The sequence below is a fragment of the Rhamphochromis longiceps genome, linkage group LG1, assembly GCF_057381845.1.
Source record: "Rhamphochromis longiceps isolate RC_006_pf linkage group LG1, R_longiceps_female_GT1.1, whole genome shotgun sequence".
NCBI lineage: Eukaryota > Metazoa > Chordata > Actinopteri > Cichliformes > Cichlidae > Rhamphochromis > Rhamphochromis longiceps.
The window spans coordinates 25,541,881-25,566,752 of record NC_140557.1 but is presented as its reverse complement, the minus strand read 5'-3'; the positions used below and the strand labels follow the sequence as shown (position 1 = coordinate 25,566,752).

The following is a 24,872-nucleotide window of genomic DNA, read 5'->3' as shown; positions in this document are numbered from 1 at the left end:
CCAGCGCAAAGTGGCGACTTCAGGCTTTTGGTCCATAAGTGACACCCAAGAATTGTGATTTTTCTAAAAAATATGACATTTATTTCACTTCTTTCATTATAAATAAACACACTGCATTTTAAAGTAGATAATATAAAGATTGTTTACACTTTATAGTATAAAAATCTATGATCGCCACATTTTATTAAGTTATTGACATCTTGCATATTCTAATTTCTCCCCTATGGTATAATGTAAGTATATTTTTCATCTTATTTGTGTGACGTAGACAGTTTATATGCGACAAAAAGCAAGCTGTTAAAAAGTTCCCTTTTAAAGCACAAAGAACTAAAAACTAACCGAACGCTGGCTGAGTACACTAAAAAAAAGGTCAGGACGAAGCGGTAAAATGATGTTTCAGAGTGATTCACTGTAATCTATGTCTACGTGTCACCGCTGTCCTCCTACCCCATGACATCATGCTGTAAGGAGATTAGCATCCAAACAGGACACCCAGCGGGACGAATCACTTCCTGTGTGTCACCACTTGTGATGCACCACTAGTCACAACACATGATGAACCACACGGCAAATCACAGAAGCGCTGCCCGCAATTGAATAGACACACATGTATGCACACAGATGCGCGTGCACACGCAGGTCCCCTAATAAGGAATAAGAAGTGGGCTGGGTTAAGCATCACTAATGCCAGAGCACTTCCTGGCCAGTAAGCTTGTTTATATAACCCTTGTTTGGCCTACAATCCTGGCCCCACGCTACCTCATCACTGCTGTGAGCTCTGGCATGCCAGACAGCGGTGGAGATCCGGACTTTTTTTTGGTTGTTTTAGTCCACATTACTCATATTAGGTTAATGTGCTTCACCGCTGCACCCATGCTTCCTGTCAAAAACAATATCACTCAAATAAAAGAGAAACTAATTACATCACAGCCCAGACAAATAGAGTGGATGTGATTATGAGTCAGTGTCTCTGATGGCTACACCACTGCGATATATGAGAGCAGGGACGTTATAAGGCACTTGTTATCTCCTGATGTCCCCCATGGTTTTACACGACCAGCTCCAATCTGCCTGTCAGTGTCTCGAGTCATCAGTTTTCTCAGCATTTTGTTTACCTGTCTGTTTCCAAACAGGGCCCACAAGGAGCCTGCATGAACTCTGATACACTGCCTCAGGGGACTCTGAGTCAGTGATATTTGCGGTTGCAAGCTGAGAGAAAAAAGAAAGAGAAATGGGGAAAAGAAATACTGAAGGTGGAAATTAGAAACAAGCGAGCACTACAAACCGTTACTGATCCCTAAAGGCTCGAGGCTACATGTAGCACTACATGTAGATATTACTGAGAGGTCAGATTGAGGCATCTAGAATACAGCAGTCAAGATCGACTAGGGACAAGCTAGAGACATAAGCAGTACGCTAAAGTTGGAACAATTTGTGAAGGCAAATTTTAATTCATATTTGCGCCTTTAGACTGAAGCCGTGAAGGATCATAGATATGTTTTATCACCTGAAAATGGGTCTTTTTAAAAATAAGTTTGTCCTACAGTGGCCACCGTAGCTAGGGTTATGCACTTGAATTAAGTGGGGTAAAAAACAGAATTCGGTTAACTGAATCTGCAATCTACTGACATCTAGTGGTGAGATTTTCCCCACTGTACCTTTAAGTCTAGCAATAACCTCTGGGACTAAAAAGTGTCAAAAACTGCAGTTCCTCTAATCACCACTTGAGGCTGAGTCCCACATTGAAATGTCAACTCTACATTAATATACTTGTATCTCAATACTTAATAGTATGTATTAAGCATGTATTAAGATGCATTTTTATAGCCCGATATTAAAACACAAAAAAAAGATTTTATTGTCTCAGTGCAAATGTTCCCCACTCATAAATACAGTGGGAATTTATTCTTATAACTCTCAAGTCTAAATATTGTTATCTAGACAGCTGTTAAGTCTTAGAGTTAAGGGCATAGTCCGTTTGACTGACAGGCAGCTTCCAGTTACTCCAGTCACGCTTGACCTCTCGGTTTGTGGTGTTGGTGCCTTTTGGAGCATTTATAATTAAATTACCTGACAAATGATATGGGTCGCTGTGTAGCGAATTATGACATGTTGTGAGGTTGGTTCTGGCTTGGCATTAATTAGCTGGTATCTGTTTCTGTGAAACCGACCTGCAGAGTGTACAGATACAGCTTACCAAACAAGCTTGTTTTTACTAGCTTATACGTCAACTCACCAACCTCTAGTTATTAAAAAAGTACACAAAATTAACATGCTGACACTGAGGCATTAAAATGCAGAGTTCAGAAACCAATGCATGATGTCATGGTGGCTATGTCTGTTTTTATATCCTACTTTCAGCTTTCAGCTCTCCCTTATTCACAAGGACTTGCCACTGTTACATTTTTACACACTATGTCCTTCCTGATACAACTCCCAAGGGATTTGTGTCCCCTAGAGTCAAACTCAGGGCTATGGAGCCACTCTGTCTGACTTCATATAAATTCAGACAAGATAAGAAGAGATCTTAACTCTGGGAATACTCTAAAGTAATAAGACTAAAAACTTTGAAGCCTTCTTCTTATTTTGTTTATACTTTTGCAGTAATTTTAATAAAACGTAATACAGCCTGCTGCTTCTGCTTCTTTTTTTGGGTGATAGTGGTTTCTTAAAATAGTTTAAACACCACTTGAATTGAGGAATTCATTCAGTATAAATCAGCAGGCTACACACTTACTTCATAGTTGTAGTCCTAAACCCTCGGGGGGTGTGGAGTTCAATCAGAAACATATCTGACTTTGTGTTTGAGGTATTCTGCTGTAAAATGAGTACTAACGTCTGCCAGCATGTCATGTTTTTCCCTTTGAGAGATGGGAAGGGGGTTTAAATTGATATAACCATCATCTGTGTTTTTGTGATTTATGGAAACTGAAACTAGCTATGTACTTGCTTTTAAAAAAAGCCCCCTGTGTGTAGCATCAAACAAAAACTACACAAGACAACAACGTGCTTAAAATGTAACTCTTAGTAAAAAACCCACACGGGACTCAACTCTGAAGACGTGAATGAAGCTGGGTCTCCAGTTTACAACACTTTAACGGTAAATTAATAATGGCTAAGACTTTTTTGCTTAATGGACAAGGCTCTCCCCGTCTCTGCCGTACACGTGTCTTTCTAGAGAAATCTGACTAGATGACCTGCTGCTTTCCACTCTAAGCTCCTTACCCACGATGTGCACTGGGAACAGAGCCACGCTGGCTCGTCATCAGCCTGTACTGCTACACGCTACAAAGGCTGAAAAACCAACAAGCGCACACAGTCGTAAGCGTAATAATTCATCCATGAGCACAATTATCATTATTCATCGCTTAAGTTTACCAGTCACATGTGAATACAGTCACATTTTCAAACAACAAAGGGCCATGTACAAAAAAAGTGTCTTTGTCACCGCCTGTTAGCACCATAGTGGTACAAAGAAAGATGGTATGGCAATGCGGGTAAAAAATGTACATTAAATCCAAGCATTTTTTGCGTGTTTACGTGTTTGTGTGTATGAGTGGCCTCACCGTGTGGCCAGTTTATGGCTGATGACGCCACTGTCCGTGATGACTTCACTCAGACGAAGCTCCAGGTGCACTTTTCCCTGCATGACACAAAAACAGAGACACCTGTTATTAGCCCATTGTTTGTCCACTGAGAACACAGCATAAAATTCAGCCCTCTGCAGATTTTTACCCTGATGTGTGTACAGGAAATACAGTTGGTTTGTGTAACAAGACAAATTTCTGCTAAATCTGAAACTGAAACCGACATGCAATCTGGTGCAAACTTGGTGTTTCTTAATCTTATCTAAGGCGTGAAACAGTTTCTCAGAATAGGACCGATCCATGGAGAGGGAGTTTCATTCAACACACACAGAAATACGGAGTAATTTATCTCTAATAAATCCCCACACAAAACAAAAACACACAATCATGAACAAGTGGAATTCCTTCAGTAACAGAGACACTGTGAAAATAGCTGAGCCTGAACATCATGCTGAAGTTATTCTTCCTCTGAAGTGATTGGATTAATGACATGATGACAGTGCAGCGATGCAGCTGTCTAGAAAAACTCCATTAATTAACAGCATCAGTATGCAAACCTACAGGCGTTGGCTCTTTCTGCACGATTCAAGCTGAGAGAACAAACACACGCACACTTTACACACACATGTGCACACAGGCAAAACAATGTGTCCTCTATTGAAAAGAGAAGAGAGACACTCTATCTTCCTACTTCATCTGATCCATCACATTCACTTTTCTCTCTCTTGTCTCATTCTCTCACACATCCTTCCTCTCCCCAGCTCCTCGCATGAATGTCTCTCTGTTTCAGACCACTGCTCTAGGGCTACACACACCCATCTGTCTGCAGATGTTACTGTTCACTGTTCACTGTGTCTCACACTCTGTGTGTGCATGTGTGTGGGTGAGTGACACTGCTGAATAGTGAATAGTAGAGAATACTGCACATGTAATAAATAAGTATGGTGGACAAGTGCTATAAAACGAAATCTGTACATATCATAACAACAAGTTGAAGACCCTACAATATTAAAACGAAAGAAACCCCAACAATCACACAACCCCTCTGTGAGCAAGCACTTGGTAAATGTGGGAAGGAAAAACTCCCTTTTAACAGGAAGTAACCTCCAGCAGAACCAAGCTCAAAGAGAGTCATCTGCCGCGACTGGCTGTGAGCGAGGGGAAAGAGGACAAAGCAACTGACAGACACATCAGTGGTAACAGAGAGACTGCAAACAGTGCTACACTGAACATTAAAACGACCCTTTCATACAGCGCTGTCCTTTAATCTTCCCGCAAACACTTCTTTTATCTTTGTCATACAAGATGAGTCAATGAAAACAAAAACCTGCAGTCCAAACATAAGCTCTCACATCTGTCAATCAGCTGACATTTAGCCATTAATTTCATTCATTCATGGCAAATAGAGAGCATAGAGTAATATTATAAAAGCTGCACGTTAACTCTTAGAGGTGAACAAATGTTTTTTATGTAGACACAGAGACGCAGGTGACTTTGACCCTCCAGTCTCAAATGTTTCAGGTGCACACACAGTCTGTTTGTTTGGGTTCTGCCCCAATTCAGACACAAACACACAGATGCACTACATCTATACATGGTGGAGGGAAGGTGTAATATTTAAAAGTTTTGATATGAGTACATTTAAAACACTTGTATTTCCGTACCAAAACAGTGCTGTTTAGTACCTTATCTTCAGGAATATGATTTTTAAGCAGGGCCCTTTTCCCTTAAACCAAACAGCTTATTAAAAGAGGATTTACTGTATGAATAAGTAAAGTGACACAAGTTCTTAACATTAGGTACCCTAATTGATATTAGATTAAGGACAGACCTAAGCTAGTGTTTGCCACTATAGCTCACAGGCAACCCATGTATCAAAAACTAGTGTCTGCTAATGTTGGCTAAAGGCAACTAATATTAGCTGAGGTGCCACTATAGCTCACCGGGTTGATCAGGTGACCCATGTACTGAAGGCTAATGTTTGAAAATGTCAGCTAATGTTAAAAAACTTCAGCTAGTGTTAGATAAAGTTAGCTAACATTAGCTGGGCTATCAACACATAAAATGAAGACTGGTAAGTAATGTAAATTCATGTTTGCTAAGTTTAGCTTGAGGTACTGTTAGCGAAAGTTAGCTAACATTAGCTGGGGTACCACTGTGGCGCACCTGGTTGAGAAGGTGACCTTAGCCTAGTATTCAGTATTGAAGGCTAATCAGAATTGATTCTGATTAGCAAGCACTAGCTAATGTCAGCTAGCCTATTCTTTCAGGTGCTCTGTTATTCACAGGGGCGGTCGCCACAGCAGCAGGAACTACATATTTGATTTGTCAGATTTTTTACACCAGATCCCCTTCCTGATCCAACCCTACCAGAGATTTGTGTCTATACCTGGTCTCGAATTGGGGCTCTTTCATGTGCTGGGTTAAAATTTTAAGACTTTGAGACTTTAAGATTTTACCTGACAATGTGTTTGCCACCAAGTGTTTAGTTTATATTAAAAATCAAAAGGAATAAACTCACATCGAAACAACAGTGGCACCAACAAATAAAAGGAGGGTGATAATGAAGCAATGTGGGCTTACAATAATCTAATACAATGTCTTTTTTCACACTATGTTTTTTTGTGAAAATTTTCAAAGAAGCTTATCAGTGTACGGGGAAAAAAGGGGAACATGACTGTGCAGCTGTGTGATGGGATTAATGCTGTGAACTGTTAAATTTACATTAAGTGGAGAAATTAGAAATGCTATTATAAGACTGACCCAAATAAAGGGTTTCTCTTACCAGTGATGATTTATGGTTTAGGTTTGCTTTGAATGTTGACTGACATTAAAAGTATATAATGCCAGCTTTCAATTTTAACTGTACACATTTTTAGGGGAGATATAAAAACCCTTTAAAGCTGTAGAAAAAAACAACAACTAGAGATTGTACAAAAAGAGAGGAAGAGATGAAAAGTGCACACTTAGTTTTGTTATAAAAGTATGTCTCCGTGTCTTTGTACTGACCTGCACCTCTGAGTCAGCGCTGACAGGTTGTAGCTGGAACCAGGTGTCTTTCCCGTGATATTTCTGCAGGTCCTCTTTCTTCACGGCAACCTTGCCTACGCACATGTTAGCACACAAAGATAAATGAGCTGAAAAACACAACTCACTTCATGCATCCCAAAAAGCCTGCGTACTTCAGTGTGACGTAGATCGTGAATGCTTGACAAACTCTTACACAAATACTTACATGTCTGCTCATGTACTGTAAAACCACATGCCAATTGCTTTTTAATGCACACAGTCACCTGGCACAGAAATACAACAACGTGCATTTCAGTACCCTGGAAATGACTCCAGTCATTTCTTTTCTGAAATCAGTCAGAGCAGGGGTTTGCAACACCCACAGACATTAACACACATACCCACACACACATAAATTTTTCCATTTGTGTGTGTGGTGCTTGAGACCTCACACACACCCACGCTGCATATCCAAACCCACCAGTACACACTGACACACCCAATGATAGAAACATCCGCCCACACAAACAAACACACACCTTTGACACGTATTTGTAGCCAAAACATTGTTCTGCGATAAAGCAGTCATACCCACTATACAGATACACATATATGATGGTGTATATATATATATATATATATATATATATATATATATATATATATATATATATGCAGTTGTGGTCACAAGTTTACATACCATAATCGTGGGCATCAATGTTTCACGATAATTTGGGGGCTTTTAACGATTTGTTTGAACTGTAACGATCATGTTTGACTTTAGCTGGTAGTTTGTCTTTGCCAGCAATAAAGGATTTGTTTGACAGCACTCATTGGATTGATCAATACTGAGAACAATGGAAATGTCCAAGGAACTCAGTGAAGATCTAAGGAGAACTCAAGATTTACACAAGTTGGGAAGGTCTCTTGGAGTAATTTCCAAACAAGTGCAAATTCCAAGAACATCAGTTTAAAAACTGAATGTCAGTACAAGTTATTCTGATGTTTCACCTCAAAATCCAAACTGCCAACCTCAGATGAGAGGTTTTGGGCAGAAAAAAAATAACATTTTAAAAAGGAAATAATGCATCCTTAGCTGTTGCTGTAATTGATGGTGTTTGAAAAGGTGTCCCAACCCAGAACAGAGAGATCCTGGATCGTGGGAAAAACATCAATGAAACATCAATGAGTCTGTACGTTGCCATGGAGACAGACACTGGTACCTATTGATGGTTCTGTAGAAATAAGTATGAGAGACCAGTCGCCCACGATTGCAAATCAAAACACAGGAAGTGAAGCGTGGTTGAGTCTGCGGTAGGTGCTGGACTGGATCAGTGGGAGGGACGCTCTTGTTCCGCTCTGACTGGCTGTTTCCCTTTCATTTAACAGCTGATGTGCTGAGCATGGAAAAAGGTTAAGTCAGCTAAATGTCAGCTGTGACCTTCACTAAGGTGCTATTTTTGATTTTACACCCTCAGCACAAATGAATGGTTTCACCAGGTGCGTGCATCCACCTAAACAAACTTCCTTGCAAAAAGAATAACGACACCACCGCCATGCTTGCATCGTTCTGCATTATGCTCTCATGCAGCTGTTTTTGTTTATTTAAACCTGTAAAAATCTCGAGTTGTGACTCTGTCACTTATCTGGCTCTGCCTGCCTACGATGGAAGCGCCTAATCAGATACGGCTAACAATTTAACATCCAATCACAGGACAATGCCTAAAAACAGTGGGAGGTTTGAGTAAGAACAGTAAAAACCTGTGGTGAGTATATTTACCATGGCCCCCCACGCAACATATAACTTGTTTGTCTGTGTTTACACTTATACACTGAGCTGCTGCACTGAGGTTTGTCTCAGCATGCCTGCTCTGGGACAGAGGACAGAGAGCTCAACAGTTGAAGCAAAGGGTGGGTGGGTGGGGTGGGTTTCACACTACAGAATTTTGCCTTGGTTTCAGAATCGTTACGCCCGTAGCGAGAGGTGAAACGGTGAGGTTTTTTTATCGAGAGGAGCAGTTGCCTACTCACCGATACTGGAGTCCCTTCTGAAGACATCCCTGTCGAAAATGTAAAAGGAGAGGTGCCTGAAGCTACGCGGGATCTCGCAGTAGAAGTCCTCCCCGTAGAACGGACTGCAGGAGAGAAGAGAGGAACTGTGATCAGTCTGATAAAGCAAGCTGCACGACTAACACAGATGGCGAGATTTTGAAAGTTGAGAGAAGAAATTCAGGTCACATGTCTGCAACATGTTCTGGACAAAGAGATATAGCAAAATGCAGATTCAAGTCACGAATGCAATGAAAGGCTTTGGAATTATTCAAAGAAAAAATGATCGGATCTTTCATTATCGTGAGAAACTATTGGTTTAGATAGAGAAGTCATACTGAGAAAGACAGTGTGCAAGTTTTTCTTGGTATTGTGAATGCAGTGGGTTTCAGTACCACTGTACCCCTTTACAGCCTGTTGTGAACCATGCCATTTAAGTGGTGCTGCATTATCTTCGACACCAAATAACTGCCTTTTAATTCATTTATTTCATCTTTGTCTGGAAACAGCGTCATATTTTAAAGTAATACTTTCACTACTATAGCAGTATTTCAATGTAAAGTATTCTATGAAATACAAGATGTCGTGCTTGGAAAGTAACAAAGCAGCCTATCAAGTTTAAAGTGAGCTAATTGATGGACTGGTTGGTTAATCTGCAAACTATTCGTGCCTCCACAGTATTTTTCAGTGTTGTCTGAACTGGTGTGTCTTAGTTGGGGTAAGGTAAGGGTACATTCCCCTCTGTGTAAACATCACAGCCACATTTATTTTTCTTTCCTTGTTCAGCAGTGATTGATTTTGTCAATGAATCACATGAGACAATGAAAATAAAGCCCTCGCGGGCTAAGTACATTTCGACTCCATCGATTTAGTCTCTGCTTTCCCTCAAGTGTGAGCAACAGCGCAGATATCATAAAGTGAAAATAATAGTAGTTTATTGGTCTGAGGAACACCGGCTTAGTCTGTTTAGATGGCTCATTTTCTCCCTTGGCGTTGGTCGTATGTGAAGATGTGACAACCGTAATCCCACTCAGATGGTCTCAGTCTGATGCCAAAAAAATACAAATATTAGGACATCTTTCCTATATTTTATCTTGTTCTCCTGCCCTAGATGCATCTTGACAACAAGCAGACTGAATGTTTTCACGTCGTTTGTAGTGACGCGTTTCGGTTGGCTTGGAGTTTTCTCTGCGTGAACAGAAACCAAACCACAGGAAAAAGCTACAGATTACAAACTCATCCACTGGTTGAGACCAGAACAAACTATAGGTCATATATATGTCAAAACATCTTTAGGCCGTACTGAGGTTTTGCAGACATGTGACCACTAACCACATGTAACCATGTAAACGTCTGATATTTTAGATATGTAACAGTCATTGTGACAGTATAGGTTTAAGTTAACTAGTCACACAGGTCTGGAGACTGGTCTGCAACCGGCAACAACTGTCGCTAGGGACAAATGGACAATATTTCCTGAACGGCTGACTTAAAACTTTTTGTGATTTCTTTTGTGATGGACACTGCACAGCTACTCTCGGAGCTGTAGTGAAACTGTGCAGCAAACCTGGAAATGGAGGAGGTTCGCCTTCAAAATAAAAGTTGTGCCTTTTAAAACATGTTGTCTTTGAACCATCTCCACTATGGTGGACACGCTGACATCAGGTGAGACACCTCAATCGTTTTCCCTTTCCAGCTGCCATTTTTAATACTCTGGTGCTTCTTTTTGTTTAAATTCATGATCAGCTTTGCCTTTAGGTATTATTTAAATGTCGCAACTGCATATTTCTGTAACTACACACCAAAAAGTTTAGAAGCAAAGTTAAAAAGACAGAAGTAAAAATGGACAGGTGGGCCTGTACCAAAGTGACTTCTCCACAATCTTGGTCCTGAAGACTTCCTCTTGGTCCAGGTTGACTGTGCAGTAACAGTCCCTCATCTTGTTTGGCCCCGGGTACGGAGGGATGTTTTTTGCTTCTCCTGCACAATGAAAAGAACAAAGGAGGCATATTAAGTAGGAAAAAAACAATGTGTTTATTCAGGCTACAGGTCATTATTTATTAAAGAACTAGGAAAGGGTTGAAAAGAAACATTATGTAAAGTTTGTTGTTTTAGAGATGAGTGTATGAAGGAGGGAGGAGGGGTCCAGAGCTGGTACAGTGTCCCAACGCGCACTCTCATTGTCATTACCTAACCACATCCGACACCATGTATAATGAGCTTAGCTCTGCCAGGGCGGCTGTTTTTATGTGCAGATATATAAAACCGTGGCCTCAGAAAACAATGTGCGACATGTGAACGCCGTGTCCGCGAGCATGCCTGTGTCTGTGATGTAACATCTGTGAATGAATGAATCTGCGTGGGACACTTCCTGTATGTCAAACATGTGTGTCAGCACTCCCTTTAACAAAAATGTGATCCAGCCACCCACCGAGACACACAAACACACAAACCGGAGAGGTGGTACTCTGGTCCCGCAGGGCATATTTATTCTCATTTATGAAGACGTGCATCCACTTTAGCCATTACCCTCTTTACCCTGGGGGGGACTCACAGTGTTAACCATCATTGTGAACGTCTGCTTGAGTAACGCTTCATTGTCTGTGTGGTTATCTGACACTGCTAGCATACGCTGCTCTGTTATTTCTGGCTTTAAAACGTCTTCACAGTAAGAAGCATTAGTTTAAAGGGCGGGTGATGCTATTTGATAAATTGACACTTTCTCTTTAAGGCAGTACTTCTCTTTATCCACATTTCTGCCTTTTACATTACCTTACCTCATATTTAGCATGTCTCCTTATGTTTTTATCCTTTAAAGAGGATCCTATTAAAGATTTCTAGAGCCCCGATGAGGAACTCCTCCATCATCCTGCGTCACTTTGTATTTATCTTGGGAGTGAATCCACACATTAGGAACCACTGCCTTATCATATGATACATAACAATATAAACTTTGATTACATTTACTGCACCAGGAAACACATCAGAGATACTAAGCCAGAAATCTCCACTGCCGGGTTTCTGACCCTGCGGCTGACCCTAGGGGGGAGGGGAGAGAGTTGACATTTGACACCAAATAGCCGGGCGTGAAACTGCAAAGCAGATGGCTATCTTCAAATTATTTTTCCTGTTTGTCAGTATGGCTGCACATTAATGCAGCAGCCCCACTAAAGTTCCACTCAATCAGCCCTACCATAAATACTAAAACATAATTCCCCTGCTGGCATTATATAATCAAGACTTCCCGATAACCGCATCTTATCACAGAACCAGGAAGGTGGGGCAAGATGTTCCACATTTCCTTCAACGAATCCCACAAGGAAAATTCAAAACAATCAGTCAAATCAATGATTTGCTGACAATGCAAAACACAAGATGTGTCCTTTGAGCGTTTTCACAATGCGCTGTTGTTACTCCCACTCGTTTTTTGTAAAATAGATAGCAGGCAAGCAGCCAGCTGCAAGGAAGATACGATCTGGTGCCTCCACCTTCAGTCCGTGACGCTGGATAAACCTTAAACCCTCGCTGAGACAAACAAAGATGGTGAAGTGCACCCTGTGGGGTCTGTAATACAACACGGTGTTATGACTGCTTCTCTGGAGGCTGATTCGTGCACTGCGTGATTCGTGCACTCAACAATTCACAATAACAACATTCATTCACAAATTAAGACGACACCTGAGCTCTGGAACAGGACACACGCAGCACCGCTTTGACGTATTGATGCAAACTATACAGCTCCATCTGCCTTTCAAGATGATGTAACTGCCTCTCATCTCTGTCTTTATCCCTTTACTTCCTACTGTCATTAGAGCTCCCTTGCTTCCGCAGCTCTCATTTATTTTCTCATATTTACTTTATCGCCGTCCCGTAATCCTCCTCATTCACCCCGAGCACCCGAATTCCCTCCAATCTCCGTTTTCCACCTGCTTTCATTCACGAACTGCAAGATTGCAGATTGCACTCATCCTGGTGACCAGAAACATCATGGGATTACCACAGCGTTCCCAGTGAGCGTGCTTAAAGCGTGCAAATGTGTTTAATGACTCAACTTAGTAAAAACAAAAACAAAACCAGCACAGATTAAATCAATTTTTTTTAAATCAGTCTTGAGATAATTCAAGGGGTTAAAAGTTTCAAATCATGAGGTCTTACAAGTAGCTTGTAAACAGTGTTGTTTTTTTTTTACAGTAAAGTTAGTAACTTTACATAGATGACTCAATATAAGCAGGGCAAAGTCTCATTTTTATTTTTAAGTTCCCACAATAACCGACAGGATGTGCAAAATGATTTTGGTGACACTACTCTGCCCAAATTGCATGTTTTTGCAGTATCTAAGTGTTGCACTTTGTAAACAGACTGTGCAAAGTGATCTAACAGCGCGTCTTTCCAGCGCTAGATGGTGGGTAACAACCATTTTAATCAAAATGATGCAGTAAGTGGAGAACTGAAATCGTCCCACAGCAGCTAAACCACCAAAGATATATCATCCACTTTCAACTATTTATGGTTATTCTGGACAGAAGCTGCCAACACCTTTTGAATCTGATTGTGGGTTGAAAGATTGAAATGATGGTTTGAAGCTATATGTAATATGTGGACTGTATATGTAGACAATCTGGGAACATTAGGTAAAAACACAAAACTTAATCACTTGTGCGGTCAAGTTATTTAGAATAGAGTTTAATGTTCATACAAATTAGAAACAGCATAATGGGGGTGTTGACACCTATGAGTTCAACATAAAGAATATAGTTCTACGACTGCCAATGTGTCGTATCTCCTGCACATATTCAGGTCAGGTGATTACTGAAGCCTCTAAATGCAGCTGTTGTGATTTGGCGCTATATAACTAAAACTAAATTGAACTGAATTTAATTAAATGAAGGCAAGTTCGAAGTGTTCCTCATACAGCCATCTGAAACTGGCACCAAAAGTGAGTTAATAATATTTTAGTGTGAAAACGCACATCTTTTTAAGTTGGCATAAAAAACTGTTTTCGACGCACTTTAGCTAGCTAGCTAGCTTACTAAGCTTACTAGCTTCACTTTGGTAATATTCCAATGAAAGTTGGAGCCAGTCTAAAGGTGTGATTCTAGGATTTGCAAGCTTAGCTACCTGCACATTGGCTTCATTTTCCAGACCCTGATTGATTAGTAGAGCCTACACATTCCTGAGGAGCAGCCTGTCAGATTAAACATGATACAACCACCAGTCTCTAGAAAAAAAGCGTCCACTCCTGGACTGGTTAGCGAGTGGCTGCTGAGAGAAATCGGTCACAGTGAGGGTGGTCACTAGCAGATTGTCACAGTCACCCATAGTTTACATGGAAGACGCTGGCTTGTCTGCAAACGCTCACTAACTACTAGCCAAGCAGTAGCATAATTTGAAAAACTGTGTTGCAAACCTGAAACTGAGAAGACCTTGCTTCAAAGTAAAAAGGTGTGCCTCGATGCAAAATCCAACATGCTTCACAAGGCACAACTTCTACTTTGAAGGTGAACTGGCAGTTTCACTATAGTTCTGGGTCTTGGCTCATTCATGGTCTTCCATGAAAAACATGACAACCACGACAATCCACTAGTGAACAAAGCAATCTGAGGTTTTCCCCAACAGGAAATACACATTTTTACCCAGCAACCTGTGGTTGCCAGGGAACAATGGCCAGTCTCCAGGCCTCTGTGGCAGGAGCTTGAGCAATCGACTTCAGAGCAACTTCCTCCAACCTCGAGCAAACACTCCCCAACTGTTTGTCAGATGGTCGGGAACCAGTCTCTATCCCTTTGTGACTGGCGCTTTTATCACTTGATCCTACGCTGTCACACCCATAATGTCCAAACCTAGCATCTCATGATTAGCGGTCACTCGACTTCAACATCTCGATACTTAACACTGTGCAAGCAAGCAAACACACAACATCAGAATCAAGCTTGAAGAAGAATCTTCTTGATTTCCCACCTTCGGCCTTGCATACTGAACAGCCTGAATACACTGTGCTCGAGTGCCTGTAAGCACATCAGAACAGTTACTGCTTCCAGCTGCGTTACTGTGCAATTTACAAGCTAAAATAAAGGCAGCTACAATAAAGGATCACAGTGTTTCCATGCTGTGCTTTACTGAGGAACTAAATGAAACTGGCTGCTGCCTCAATGCTCAGAAAATGATCGTATGCTCTATAAAGACGACATGATCTGTAGTAAATACGCCAAACCATCTGTCTTTACCACAATTAGAAGTACAGTGTGACAGTTTCCTGTTCAGGAGAGGAAGAAGCGATGGACCGTTTTATTTATCTGGATGATGACCAGGAGAGTTTGTCAGCCTGAGAGTGGAGCATACAAACTCCACTTTTAGATATTTGTGTGTATATGTTTGATGGCGAGTGAGTGAGCCTGTTACAAAAGAAAAGATAAGCCTCTTCAGTAACCTGCCATTCATCATGTTAGATTAAAGACTTTATTATAAAACCAGAGTCTGTAATCCACTGTCTCAGCCTGCCTATCATTTTCTTCCTTTTATCCCTTTTCTCTTTTGGTCTGAAGCCTCCTTTGTTTGCGTTTTTATCAGTGCAGGACTTGTCTTTCACGCCTGCTTTCGTTTTCCCTTTCAAGATAAACTTTAACCTGATTTCACTTTCCCTACATCTCATGCTGCTTCCTTTTTTTTTTATCTGTTCATTTTTCAACTTCTCCAGAGCTGTGTGCGCGTGTGTGTGTGTGTGTGTGTGTGTGTGTGTGTGTGTGTGTGTGTGTGTGTTCTCTCGCGATTCATAATAAGCAGAAAATATGGAAAGAAAACCAACAACAACAGCAGTTTTTGTTTTCTTTTCATCAAGCATCACCGCAGCTGCCCTTGGAGAATATCCTGCCCTAGTATCTGAGCAAAACAAGCAAACACACACACACACACACACACACTTTGCACGTGTTTCTGTGTGCACGCAAAACAGGGGGAGGCACTGAGCTGAGATGACAGGAGAAGAGTGAACAGCCGAATGAGACACTTAAAAAGAAACTTTACATCCCTGCAGAGGAAAGAAAAAAAAACAACGGAAGAAATGAGGAAACGGAAGTCGGCGAAGCCAAAGCGATGGATGCAGCGAATGTTCGGCTTTCTCCTTCTGTCGACCGGTTTCAGTCGGCCACGCTGTGGCGTACAGTTACAGACGCACCGCTCGGCTCGTTATTCTAATCCCCTCTGACACGAACACACTCGAGGATACACAGGCGCGAATGCTTTGAGTCGCCGTGGGCTCAAGTAGCAGGCCTGGGAAACGCAGGCTTTAAGAAAAGGAAGGGTGTGTGTGTGTGTGGGGGGTGGGGGGGGTGGGGGGGGGGGGGGGGGTTGTTACTGAGAAAAATACAAGCAGTGTACTCAATCAAGGGGGAGAGACGAGGAAGACTGCAGAAAGAGAGAGAGAGAGAGAAGTCAGCCAGATAGAAAACTGGAGAGCGGTTAGCTTTGGAGAGAGCGACAACAGGAAATGAGATGAGGAGAAAGGAATTTCAACTGGATCCAAGGCAAAGTTTAAAAGCGGCGAACAACCCAGTTGCCCCTGAGAGTGTGTGTGTGTGTGTGTGTGTGTGTGTAAGACGGAGAGAGACACCGTGAGAATGGAAAAGAGTGAAACTCATTTATATTATCCCTCTGTCTCCGCTCAGTTCCTTTGATGCTTCTGGGTAGAGAGTCAAAACGAGAACTGAAACCAAACTGTAAGACATTACAGTCTTTTCTGACTAAACATAAAAACATTACGCCCGCCCACCCACACACACCCATACGTATGCAGGCCTTTTTGGTGGATCTCCACAGCTGGCACTTTGTTCTTGCAGGAAATATTGCTTTATAATTGAAACCAGAAGCACAGCCCACATGTATTTTTAGCATCAGTTAATCTCCCAATCAACTTTTTTAGTATCTGATTAATAATTTGCCCTATAAAAATGCTCACTCTATGACTTTGCACTTTCAACGACAGAGGTTAAAGCAACAGTTGGGGGTGGGACAGTTCGGCACAAACGAGGCCCGACACTTGGCACAGTGCAACTCCAATGCTGACCGCGTCTTTCAAAGTTAACCTCAAACTGGTCCTGAGCTGTGAAGTCATTCTGCACACTGGGAGAATGACCTCATGTGATGTCCAGCAGCCTGAAAGTCCTATTCACGTGTGACAAAGAGAATAAGCAATCTTCTCTAAAACTGCATCCGTGCTTTAGCTATAACTGTCCAAGGTGAGCACTAATCAGTACGCCCAGTTCAGAGAATAAACACGGCCCAGGAGCAGATTACAGTGCAGTCAGAAATAAGCCACACAGTCAACAACAGGTAGCCACAATTACCGCTGCGAACCTGCACCAGGGCATCCTGAAACCCACAATCAGTGAAAACCTGTTAACCTTTTAAGACAGCCGTTTCGTGCTCGTGCTTCCGCCCCACCAGTTTCTTTGCGCTGCTGAAACCTCACCCACTCTGAGGTTTTTACAAAAGGAGGGGGCTGTTATAAGTCAGCACTGCTGCAGAGAGATTTACTTTCATCTAAGCATGGAAATCACACTTGAAGAATCAGCTTCAGGTAGAGGAGGCTACAAGGGGTGTGGTAGATAAGAACGGCCACTTTTTAAGCCTACGTGGGCTGAGGGTTTCATGCAAAAGTTTCACTAAACCATATAACAGATGCACTTGTTTTACACTCGGCTGTAGCCACATGTATGGCTCTGAACGTGTCGTTTTATCTGCGTGAAAACATTAAAATAACATTCTCTGGGATATCGACGATGAATAACTCTCGGCTGGCCGTCTTTTGTCAACATCCAGTCATGGTTGAAAAAAACCTCCTAAATTAAGGTTGAGCCACTGTTGAGCTCATGTCTCAACGTCACCTGGACATCCAGACTTTTACGAAAAAAAGAAAAGTAACAAGTTTCTGCAAGAAAGACTCGATCGCACGAACTGTTGGCTCTGAGGTCCACACAGATATTTGCATCATAGGGTTTATTATGTAACATCAGGAGAAGACATGAGGTGGTTCTAATGAAAAACTGAGAATTCCCGGTTCTGTCTGAGAGTTCTTCCTGTTTAAAGGGAGTTTTGCTTTCACAATGTCACCAAGTGCACCCTGAACCATCCATTTATGAGGGGCAACCAATCACAAGCCTGCCTTAAAGGGAGCTGCAAGGGGGCTGGGAGTACTTGTTTCAGACAGATGGACTAAAGAGCTGCGCCAAACCCCAGTATTAGATAAATAAGTATTTCCAAACCAGGAATCATAGGTGTGGAAATGAACGTTTAAATCATGAATGAGACGATTAGTGCGAATTGAACTGTCTGTCCATTGGATGACTGTACCGCACTAGGAACTGCACTTCTTTAGGTTTGCAAAGACGTTTCGAGGTGCTTTCAAACGCACTGCAGCTTATCACAAGCTGCCTCCCATGAATCCAGCTGAGCTGTCTTATCCTGAAGTTTCCACCCAACCAGAACAGCTGCTGGAGGAGCATACATGGAACAGCATGGAAAACAAAGGGAGTTTATGGTTAAAGGCTGCACAGCACAGACTGTGTGATAAACCAGGATTCAGTTACTGATCAAACCCAATCTCTTTCTGCCGCTGCACAGAGCTAATGGTTACACAGATTCGTAAGTCTCAATGGAAAACTTGACTTGAGCGAAACAAAAATACACAACTACAAACATGCACACACACACACACACACAACTGTGCAGGGACAGTTAGGCTTAAATTAAGCTCCGATCAGAGACCTGATGCGTTCATTCGGTGTCACGTCAGCGTGTAGCTGCTGCAGAGAGCTGCTTTCACTGCTCTTTATTTCCTTTACGTTCTGGTCAGTTTAACCTCAACTCTGCCTCCGGGCTTTTTATCCGTTCACATAATTCTTAGAAATCTCTGTGTTTGTTTTTATGACTTCTAGAAAAAAAGCAATTAAACGGTGTAAAACGAGCTCTTACCCTCCCACCCGTTATTTTTCCACACACGCAGACTCACAAACAGGCTTGGCAAACACAAAGATACGTTATCTTTTCCAAGCACAGGAAGGGAGAGCGAGTTGGGTGTACGTCCCCGCATGTGGCAAGTTGACATTGCCGGTGTTGCCAGGGGAGGAAAACGCTGTTGCAAAACCAGATTTAATCAGCGTGTATGCAGACGCCTGCCACACAAGTTCAACTTCACACGAAAGTCGTGACAAGAGGACACTCTGTGACACGGGAGTTTCTCTGTCCACTAAAAGCTTTCACGCTTAAGTCACTGCTTGCTGGTAGACATCTTCCAGTTCCACGAGGCATCTGAAGGACACGCGGGAGGAGCCGTGCTCTCCAGACCTCTATTTACCCGTGCTGACCCTGCATGCGGGGCCTACGGCAATGCTTCCACATTATTCCCCATTCTGTTTTCCCATGGAGGACACATTACAAACCGGATTATTCCACCAGCCTAAAGCCACCTACACTGTCTGCATCTGAACAGGTCAACACACACGTTTACAGCAGCAAACTTCTTTCCAACACACCTCGCCTTCTAGGACAAAATAGTGGACTGTGCTTATGCAGTGTATTAAGCATCTACTGTAGATGAATATCATGTAATAACAGCACCAAACTGATCTTGTTACTTCCATTAAACTAAATCAGATTTCAACGCTGCACGCACATGAACTGTTTCTGACCCCACACGCAGCCACCCGTCACTCCGCATCTCCTATTCAGTCTGGACAGAATGAAGTTTGGGAAACTCTGTTGGCCACCTATCAAGAGAAAGGCAAAGCAAAGGGAGGGGAGGGACGCTCTGTCACTCCCAACCAAATTCTCCCTCCCAGCCTGAGCCTCTTGAAGTCAGCCGCGCACTCCTGTTTCCTGGACCGCCACCGCTTTTTCTCCTCCAGACTCTGTGCAGTTTCTTTCACTATGTGTTTTTTTTCCCACTTCCAAAAATCACACTTGTATTGTTACGGCGCCATTAAGCAGTAACACAACAGTGCTGTGCCAACCAACATGAAGCCTATGAAAACAGTTCAGGGTGCGCAGCTTATGCGGAGAACCGATTCCAGACCAAACCGGTGACTTGCACTATGACACAATCAGCCAATGACCGCACCGTGAAAGGATTTAAACCAGGGATGTCAAACGTAAGGCCCGGGGGCCAGAATCAGCCCGGAAAAGACTCCATTCAGTTCAGGTTCAGTGCTATTAGCAACGTCTTGGTGGTTTTCAGCTAATTCTATACACCCCATAACCCACCCAGCGCTGATATGCATGCAAATTAGTATTAGCTGATGAGTACAGGAAGCACTGAACAGCTGAGGAGACAGATATTTATTAGGTGATGGGAACCAGCTCCACATAACCGTTAATGACTGTTACGCACGACCCCGGCGTGGTGGTCGAGTAATCCTCTTGTTGTGTTTTTATCGTCACTCTAGTTAACCTGCTCTCTCAATTGTCTGATTTATTCTTAGCGCCGATTGGCTGCTGAAGGCTCACCGACGAATAAAAATGTTGCCAACTGGCGTTTCGGGCGTTCGTTCCTTCCGCCTCACCTCCATCGGCTGTTTTTTTTCTGCTGCTTTTACAGCTTTGTTTGTCAGCTATAGGTTGAGTTGGGAGTTACCGGCGCTACTGTTTTCAGTTTTGTTTGTTTAGGGGACCTATTGTGTGTCACTTCACAGGTTTCTTCCTCTTTTGTTTGCTTGAGCCGGGACTCCCGGTCCCTTTTTTTCTGTTTGTCCTTTGTAGGTAACTCCATTTTCATTATTAAAAGCTTACTGAATACACGGCAGGTTTCTGTAAAACACACATTCAGGGAGAATTTTGGCAGTGCTCAAAAAAAGGCCACAAAAAAAATCTACTGTCACACTTTTAAGGATTGTTATTCCATATTTTCTTACAGAGTATTTTTGCACAAGCTTCTTCCAACGCTTTACTTATTGTGTAGATTGTAAATTGTTATTGGCTATGGTGATAACTTTCCCTGATGAAGCTGTCAGAGGTGTACGCAGGAATGCAAACTTCCAAATGAGTCAAATCGGTAGGTCGGTCCAATTGCACTGTGTTTGTCAGATTATGTTCATAGCAGCAACAGAGAGGCCAAACGCACATATGTTGTTGTTAATTAGTGCAAAGTCCCAACTCCAGCTGTGCCACTGAGAGTTCCCATCTCTCCGAGCGCCGACACAGACACAGCCGCCGACAGACGGAGCGCAGCCTGCTCCTGTACGTGAGACACCACCTCTGTCCCTTTCTCCCTGCATCTCACTACATCTGCTTTGTATTAGCTTGTTGCCATGCAGGAAAAAACACAATTCTTTTGTAGTCTAGTCCAGCCAATCAGGAAGACATTTGGGGGCAGCTTCCTATTTCCTGCCTTTCCCCAGACAGTACAGACTCGGGCCCAGTAGCCCCGTTCAGTTTCCGACATTCGCGTGTTCCTCCAGGAAACTGAGACGAGTCATCACCTGGAACAGCGTTACAATAATAAGTCCTTCTTTCTCCCTCGCTGCCTCTGGTCTTCAACTATGTGGCAAATTTTCAGCTCTGAGTCATCAGCAAAATGTCTTCTCACGCCAAAGGAGAAGACTTTGATGAAAACAATGTGATGCAAGCGTTACACAGACATTACTGGGAGCAGAGCGCCATGGGAATCGTACTGATGGCAAGTATGACTGCTGCTAGGCAACAACACAGTATAAACTCCACTGTCATCACTGTTTGATGACACAGAAGAAAAAGGACGAAGGAAACATTGGGTCAGTGCTCGGAAGTGATGAAAACGCACAGTAAATGTTCCTCATGAGTGTCAGTAATCATGCCTCACTGGCAAAAGTTTACAGGGTAACACAGCTCCACTTTAGATTACATACACTTTATACCTCTGATGGAATACATTTTGCAAGCCGATGTAATACAACTTCCAACTAATATTATTTTTATGTGTTAATTTCTGCTTTATTTTCTCAATTAAGGTTTAGAGAGCAGTTTGGTATATAAAAAGGCATGGGTAAATGGACCTCAGCACATGTAAATCCATAATAAACACATTATATTTCAGAAAAACAGTAAAAAAAAATCCAGTAACTTCCAGTCCAACAAGATGTCCAACAAACAGTCAAAAACCCTTGAGTGTAGCGAGTGTGTATCAATATCATCCAATATTTGTCTATGCAGCAGTGCTAACATTTACAAAAGTTTAAAAAAAAATAGCCAGGAGAAACACCCTTCGACTATGTTACCAGTGACCGCATGGTTTGTCCACCAGGGGGAGCTCTGCAACTTCCCTGTTAGGAACAATTGACTTTGGAATGCTACAAACAACAACCAGCTGATCTGAGGAGAGTCAGGCAAAATTTAAATATTTAAACAAATAACTATACATAACAAAATCAAGGAGAATGTGTTTTTGCTTTGTGTCTGAAAAATAAAGAAAAATATCGGCTGATATATCAGGATATCGGATTTTTAAATCGCCAAATATCGGTATGTCTAAAAGAAAGCTCATATTATACTGGCTTTTATGAAACCAACTAACAGTGAAATGCTGACTACACATTAATATTAATTCCTAAGTAGTTCTTCAGTAATAAAATACAACATGTTTGTGTATGACACTCACAGCGGTCCTGTGTCTGCATTTGTTTTCAGTACTGAAGATACATTCAGGTCTGGACTTTAACTGGTAACAGTTTTCTTTTCTTGAATTAAAGGATATGAGTCTTCCACTTCTTTCTTTTCTTGCATGAGCTGTAAGCAGACGTATATCTAGGAAACACATCTGTGACGGGAAGAGTTGCTCCAGTCATTCGGTTTTCCTGAACAGGAACTCAAAGCTGCTGGCCGGCTGAACACTCATTCAGAAAGTGCAGCAAACTAATGAGACCATAGTAATTTAAATATTCCAACTCTCCCTTGAGTCTGAGCATAGTATCTCACTGGGAGTACTTCATAAACTTGACTCAGGTTCTTTCTCCAACTTTCTCCTGGGAACTCACTTGGAGGTTGGAAGCTTGGAAACAAAGCCTAACTTCAACTGAGAAGCTGACAACCGGAGAGTTTTGTGCCCAGAAATACTGGCTGGCACACAGCTTGTATGTGTGTTTATTGTAAATTTTTATCCCCCCCACCCCTCCTTCATCCCTGTTCATCCCTTCTGTTGCATGTTTGGAGTCAAAACAAAGTGGACAGCACAGACGGGATGAACTGGGTGCCAGATGTCAGTGAAAAGGACCCGTGATAACAGTTAGAGCACACAGAGGAAATGATTGTCTGCTCCCTGTGGTTTGATGTTAAAAAGGCAAACATGTGAACATGCTGTCAAACAGGTCAGACTGCTGCGGCATTTTGGACCACTTCCCCTCGCAAAACAAACGTCACAGTCTTCCCTCTGATGACACCTGAAACGTGTATTCAAAACTTGCTTTGCAAATCCAGTTTATTGTTAAGTATTTTCCAAAGTTAGCAACAGTCCCACAGATTCATTAACAAAAAAAAAAGAGCAAGTACACATATAAGACTGTTTTGCACAAACAATTAAAGAGTAATAAAAATGAAAGCAGGACTGTTGTTATAGCCGGTATTATCAATTCTTGCGCTTGATATATGCGGGCTTACATGCAGTTACTACTATATTACAGTTAGACAATTACATTAGGATACTGTCTTCTTCAATAAAGCACTCACTGCACGAGTCCTCATGGCTCCATTCACAAGATATGCGTGCACCACATACCTCCTAGAAACCGGGGTTACCCACTGGAGACTAGCTACAATTCTAAATATAGAAATCTGGGCTAACAATCAATAGCTAGACAGTCATGCATAAAGCTTTTTGGAAGGGGGCGAGTGCAGAGAAAGCAGGGATAAGGGGAGGAGGGGTGCAACAACATGACTGGCCGGCTGCAGCTTAGGCGAAATCAAGGCTTACTTTATCTGAGATACATAATACTATTATTAATAATAACAATAATAATAATAATAATAAAAACAGCCGGATGTTTGGTGTGCAGCCACACAGCTTGCTTCTAATCGGTTCAAGTCCGCATGTGGAGACTTCTATCAAACGCACATGATCTGGGTCCAAATGCCAGCTGCCAAATTCCCACAATATCCCCCAAAGCTTTGGATCTCTGGAAATGTCCCCCCCCCCTTAACATTTTCATTTTTGTAATTAGCCTGTGCGCTGGGAGGAAAAAGCGTGTGATTTGAATTACAATACCAGGCTGAACAACACAGATCCGAGTCCCTCCAGCCCCTCACTGACTGCCTGCTTCACCCGTGAATACGGGGCCATCCATTGAGGCGCTCAGGCTGGGGGTAGGGATTTTTTTTTCTCTTACCTATTTTTATTTTAACGCTCTGGAAAACCCGGAGACCTTCCTCTTCTACCGCCATGCTTTCGCCGTGGCACTTTCCTTTATGACGACTAAATGAAGACGGTCCTCCACGGTGGTCGGTTCTGGCCTCTCCAGCGCACGGATATTCCAGGGGTTGTGCACATCTATGCTCCCCAGACGGCGATCGCGCTCCGGCTGCTGGCTGGCTCAGCTCTAACAAGCGGACTCAACCTCAGACCAACAGCAGCAGCAGCAGCCGCGCTAGAGGGGGTGTGGTTTATACGGCTCCGCCCACTAGTATATGCTGGGTGAACAGTGCCGGGCGATTGAAGCGCAGCGGAAGCGTTTTCACCAGGAAAACTGCTGTAAACAAAAGCTTTAAATTTTACATGTAAAATAATATTAACAATAAATTTGAATCGGACATATTCCTTCTTTGGAATAAGGTCTTAAAGGGAAAATATCACATTGCCTTGCATCAAGTTAATCTCACGTGTCCCAAAGACTTTTATTTATTATTATTACATTTATCATGTTTACATTTCAGCAGTTGCCCACAGATGACACCATCTGAGAGGCATGAGCTGTGATTTTAAATTATTTTTCATATTGTATTCACTCAAGTAAAAGCATGGTGAGTATGGTGAAAACTGAAGTGCTGATTCCACTTCTTTACTCAAGTAAAAGTGAAAAGGTACAGGCTTTAAAATGTGCTAAAAGTATGAAAGAAACAAGCGGCTCCTCTGGAAGCTATTTTTGTCATATCCATAGAGCAATACAAATAAATTAATGCAAGGGAATATAAGCTTTATTTCAACTTAAGTTCTAATTCTAATGAGTTCTTGGATATATTTTATGTGGAACACACAAAGAAGAAAAAACAAAGGGA

The 24,872-nt window shown here is 42.2% G+C and overlaps 1 protein-coding gene across 2 annotated transcripts in view; it reads right to left on the bottom strand.

Annotated features, from left to right (window-relative positions):
* Positions 1-24,215, bottom strand: part of rasa3 (RAS p21 protein activator 3) — a 38,139-nt gene extending 13,924 nt beyond the window's left edge. For both annotated transcript variants that reach the window (XM_085403354.1, XM_085403363.1), the window contains exons 1-5: positions 23,987-24,215; positions 10,508-10,625; positions 8,628-8,731; positions 6,597-6,691; positions 3,567-3,643 (exon numbers count right to left, since the gene is read on the bottom strand). In XM_085403354.1, coding sequence (XP_085259480.1) covers positions 3,567-3,643; positions 6,597-6,691; positions 8,628-8,731; positions 10,508-10,625; positions 23,987-24,041 — 449 coding nt within the window. In that variant the 5' untranslated portion in view covers positions 24,042-24,215. The remainder of the gene's footprint in view (positions 1-3,566; positions 3,644-6,596; positions 6,692-8,627; positions 8,732-10,507; positions 10,626-23,986) is intronic.
* Positions 24,216-24,872: the final 657 nt, after the last annotated feature.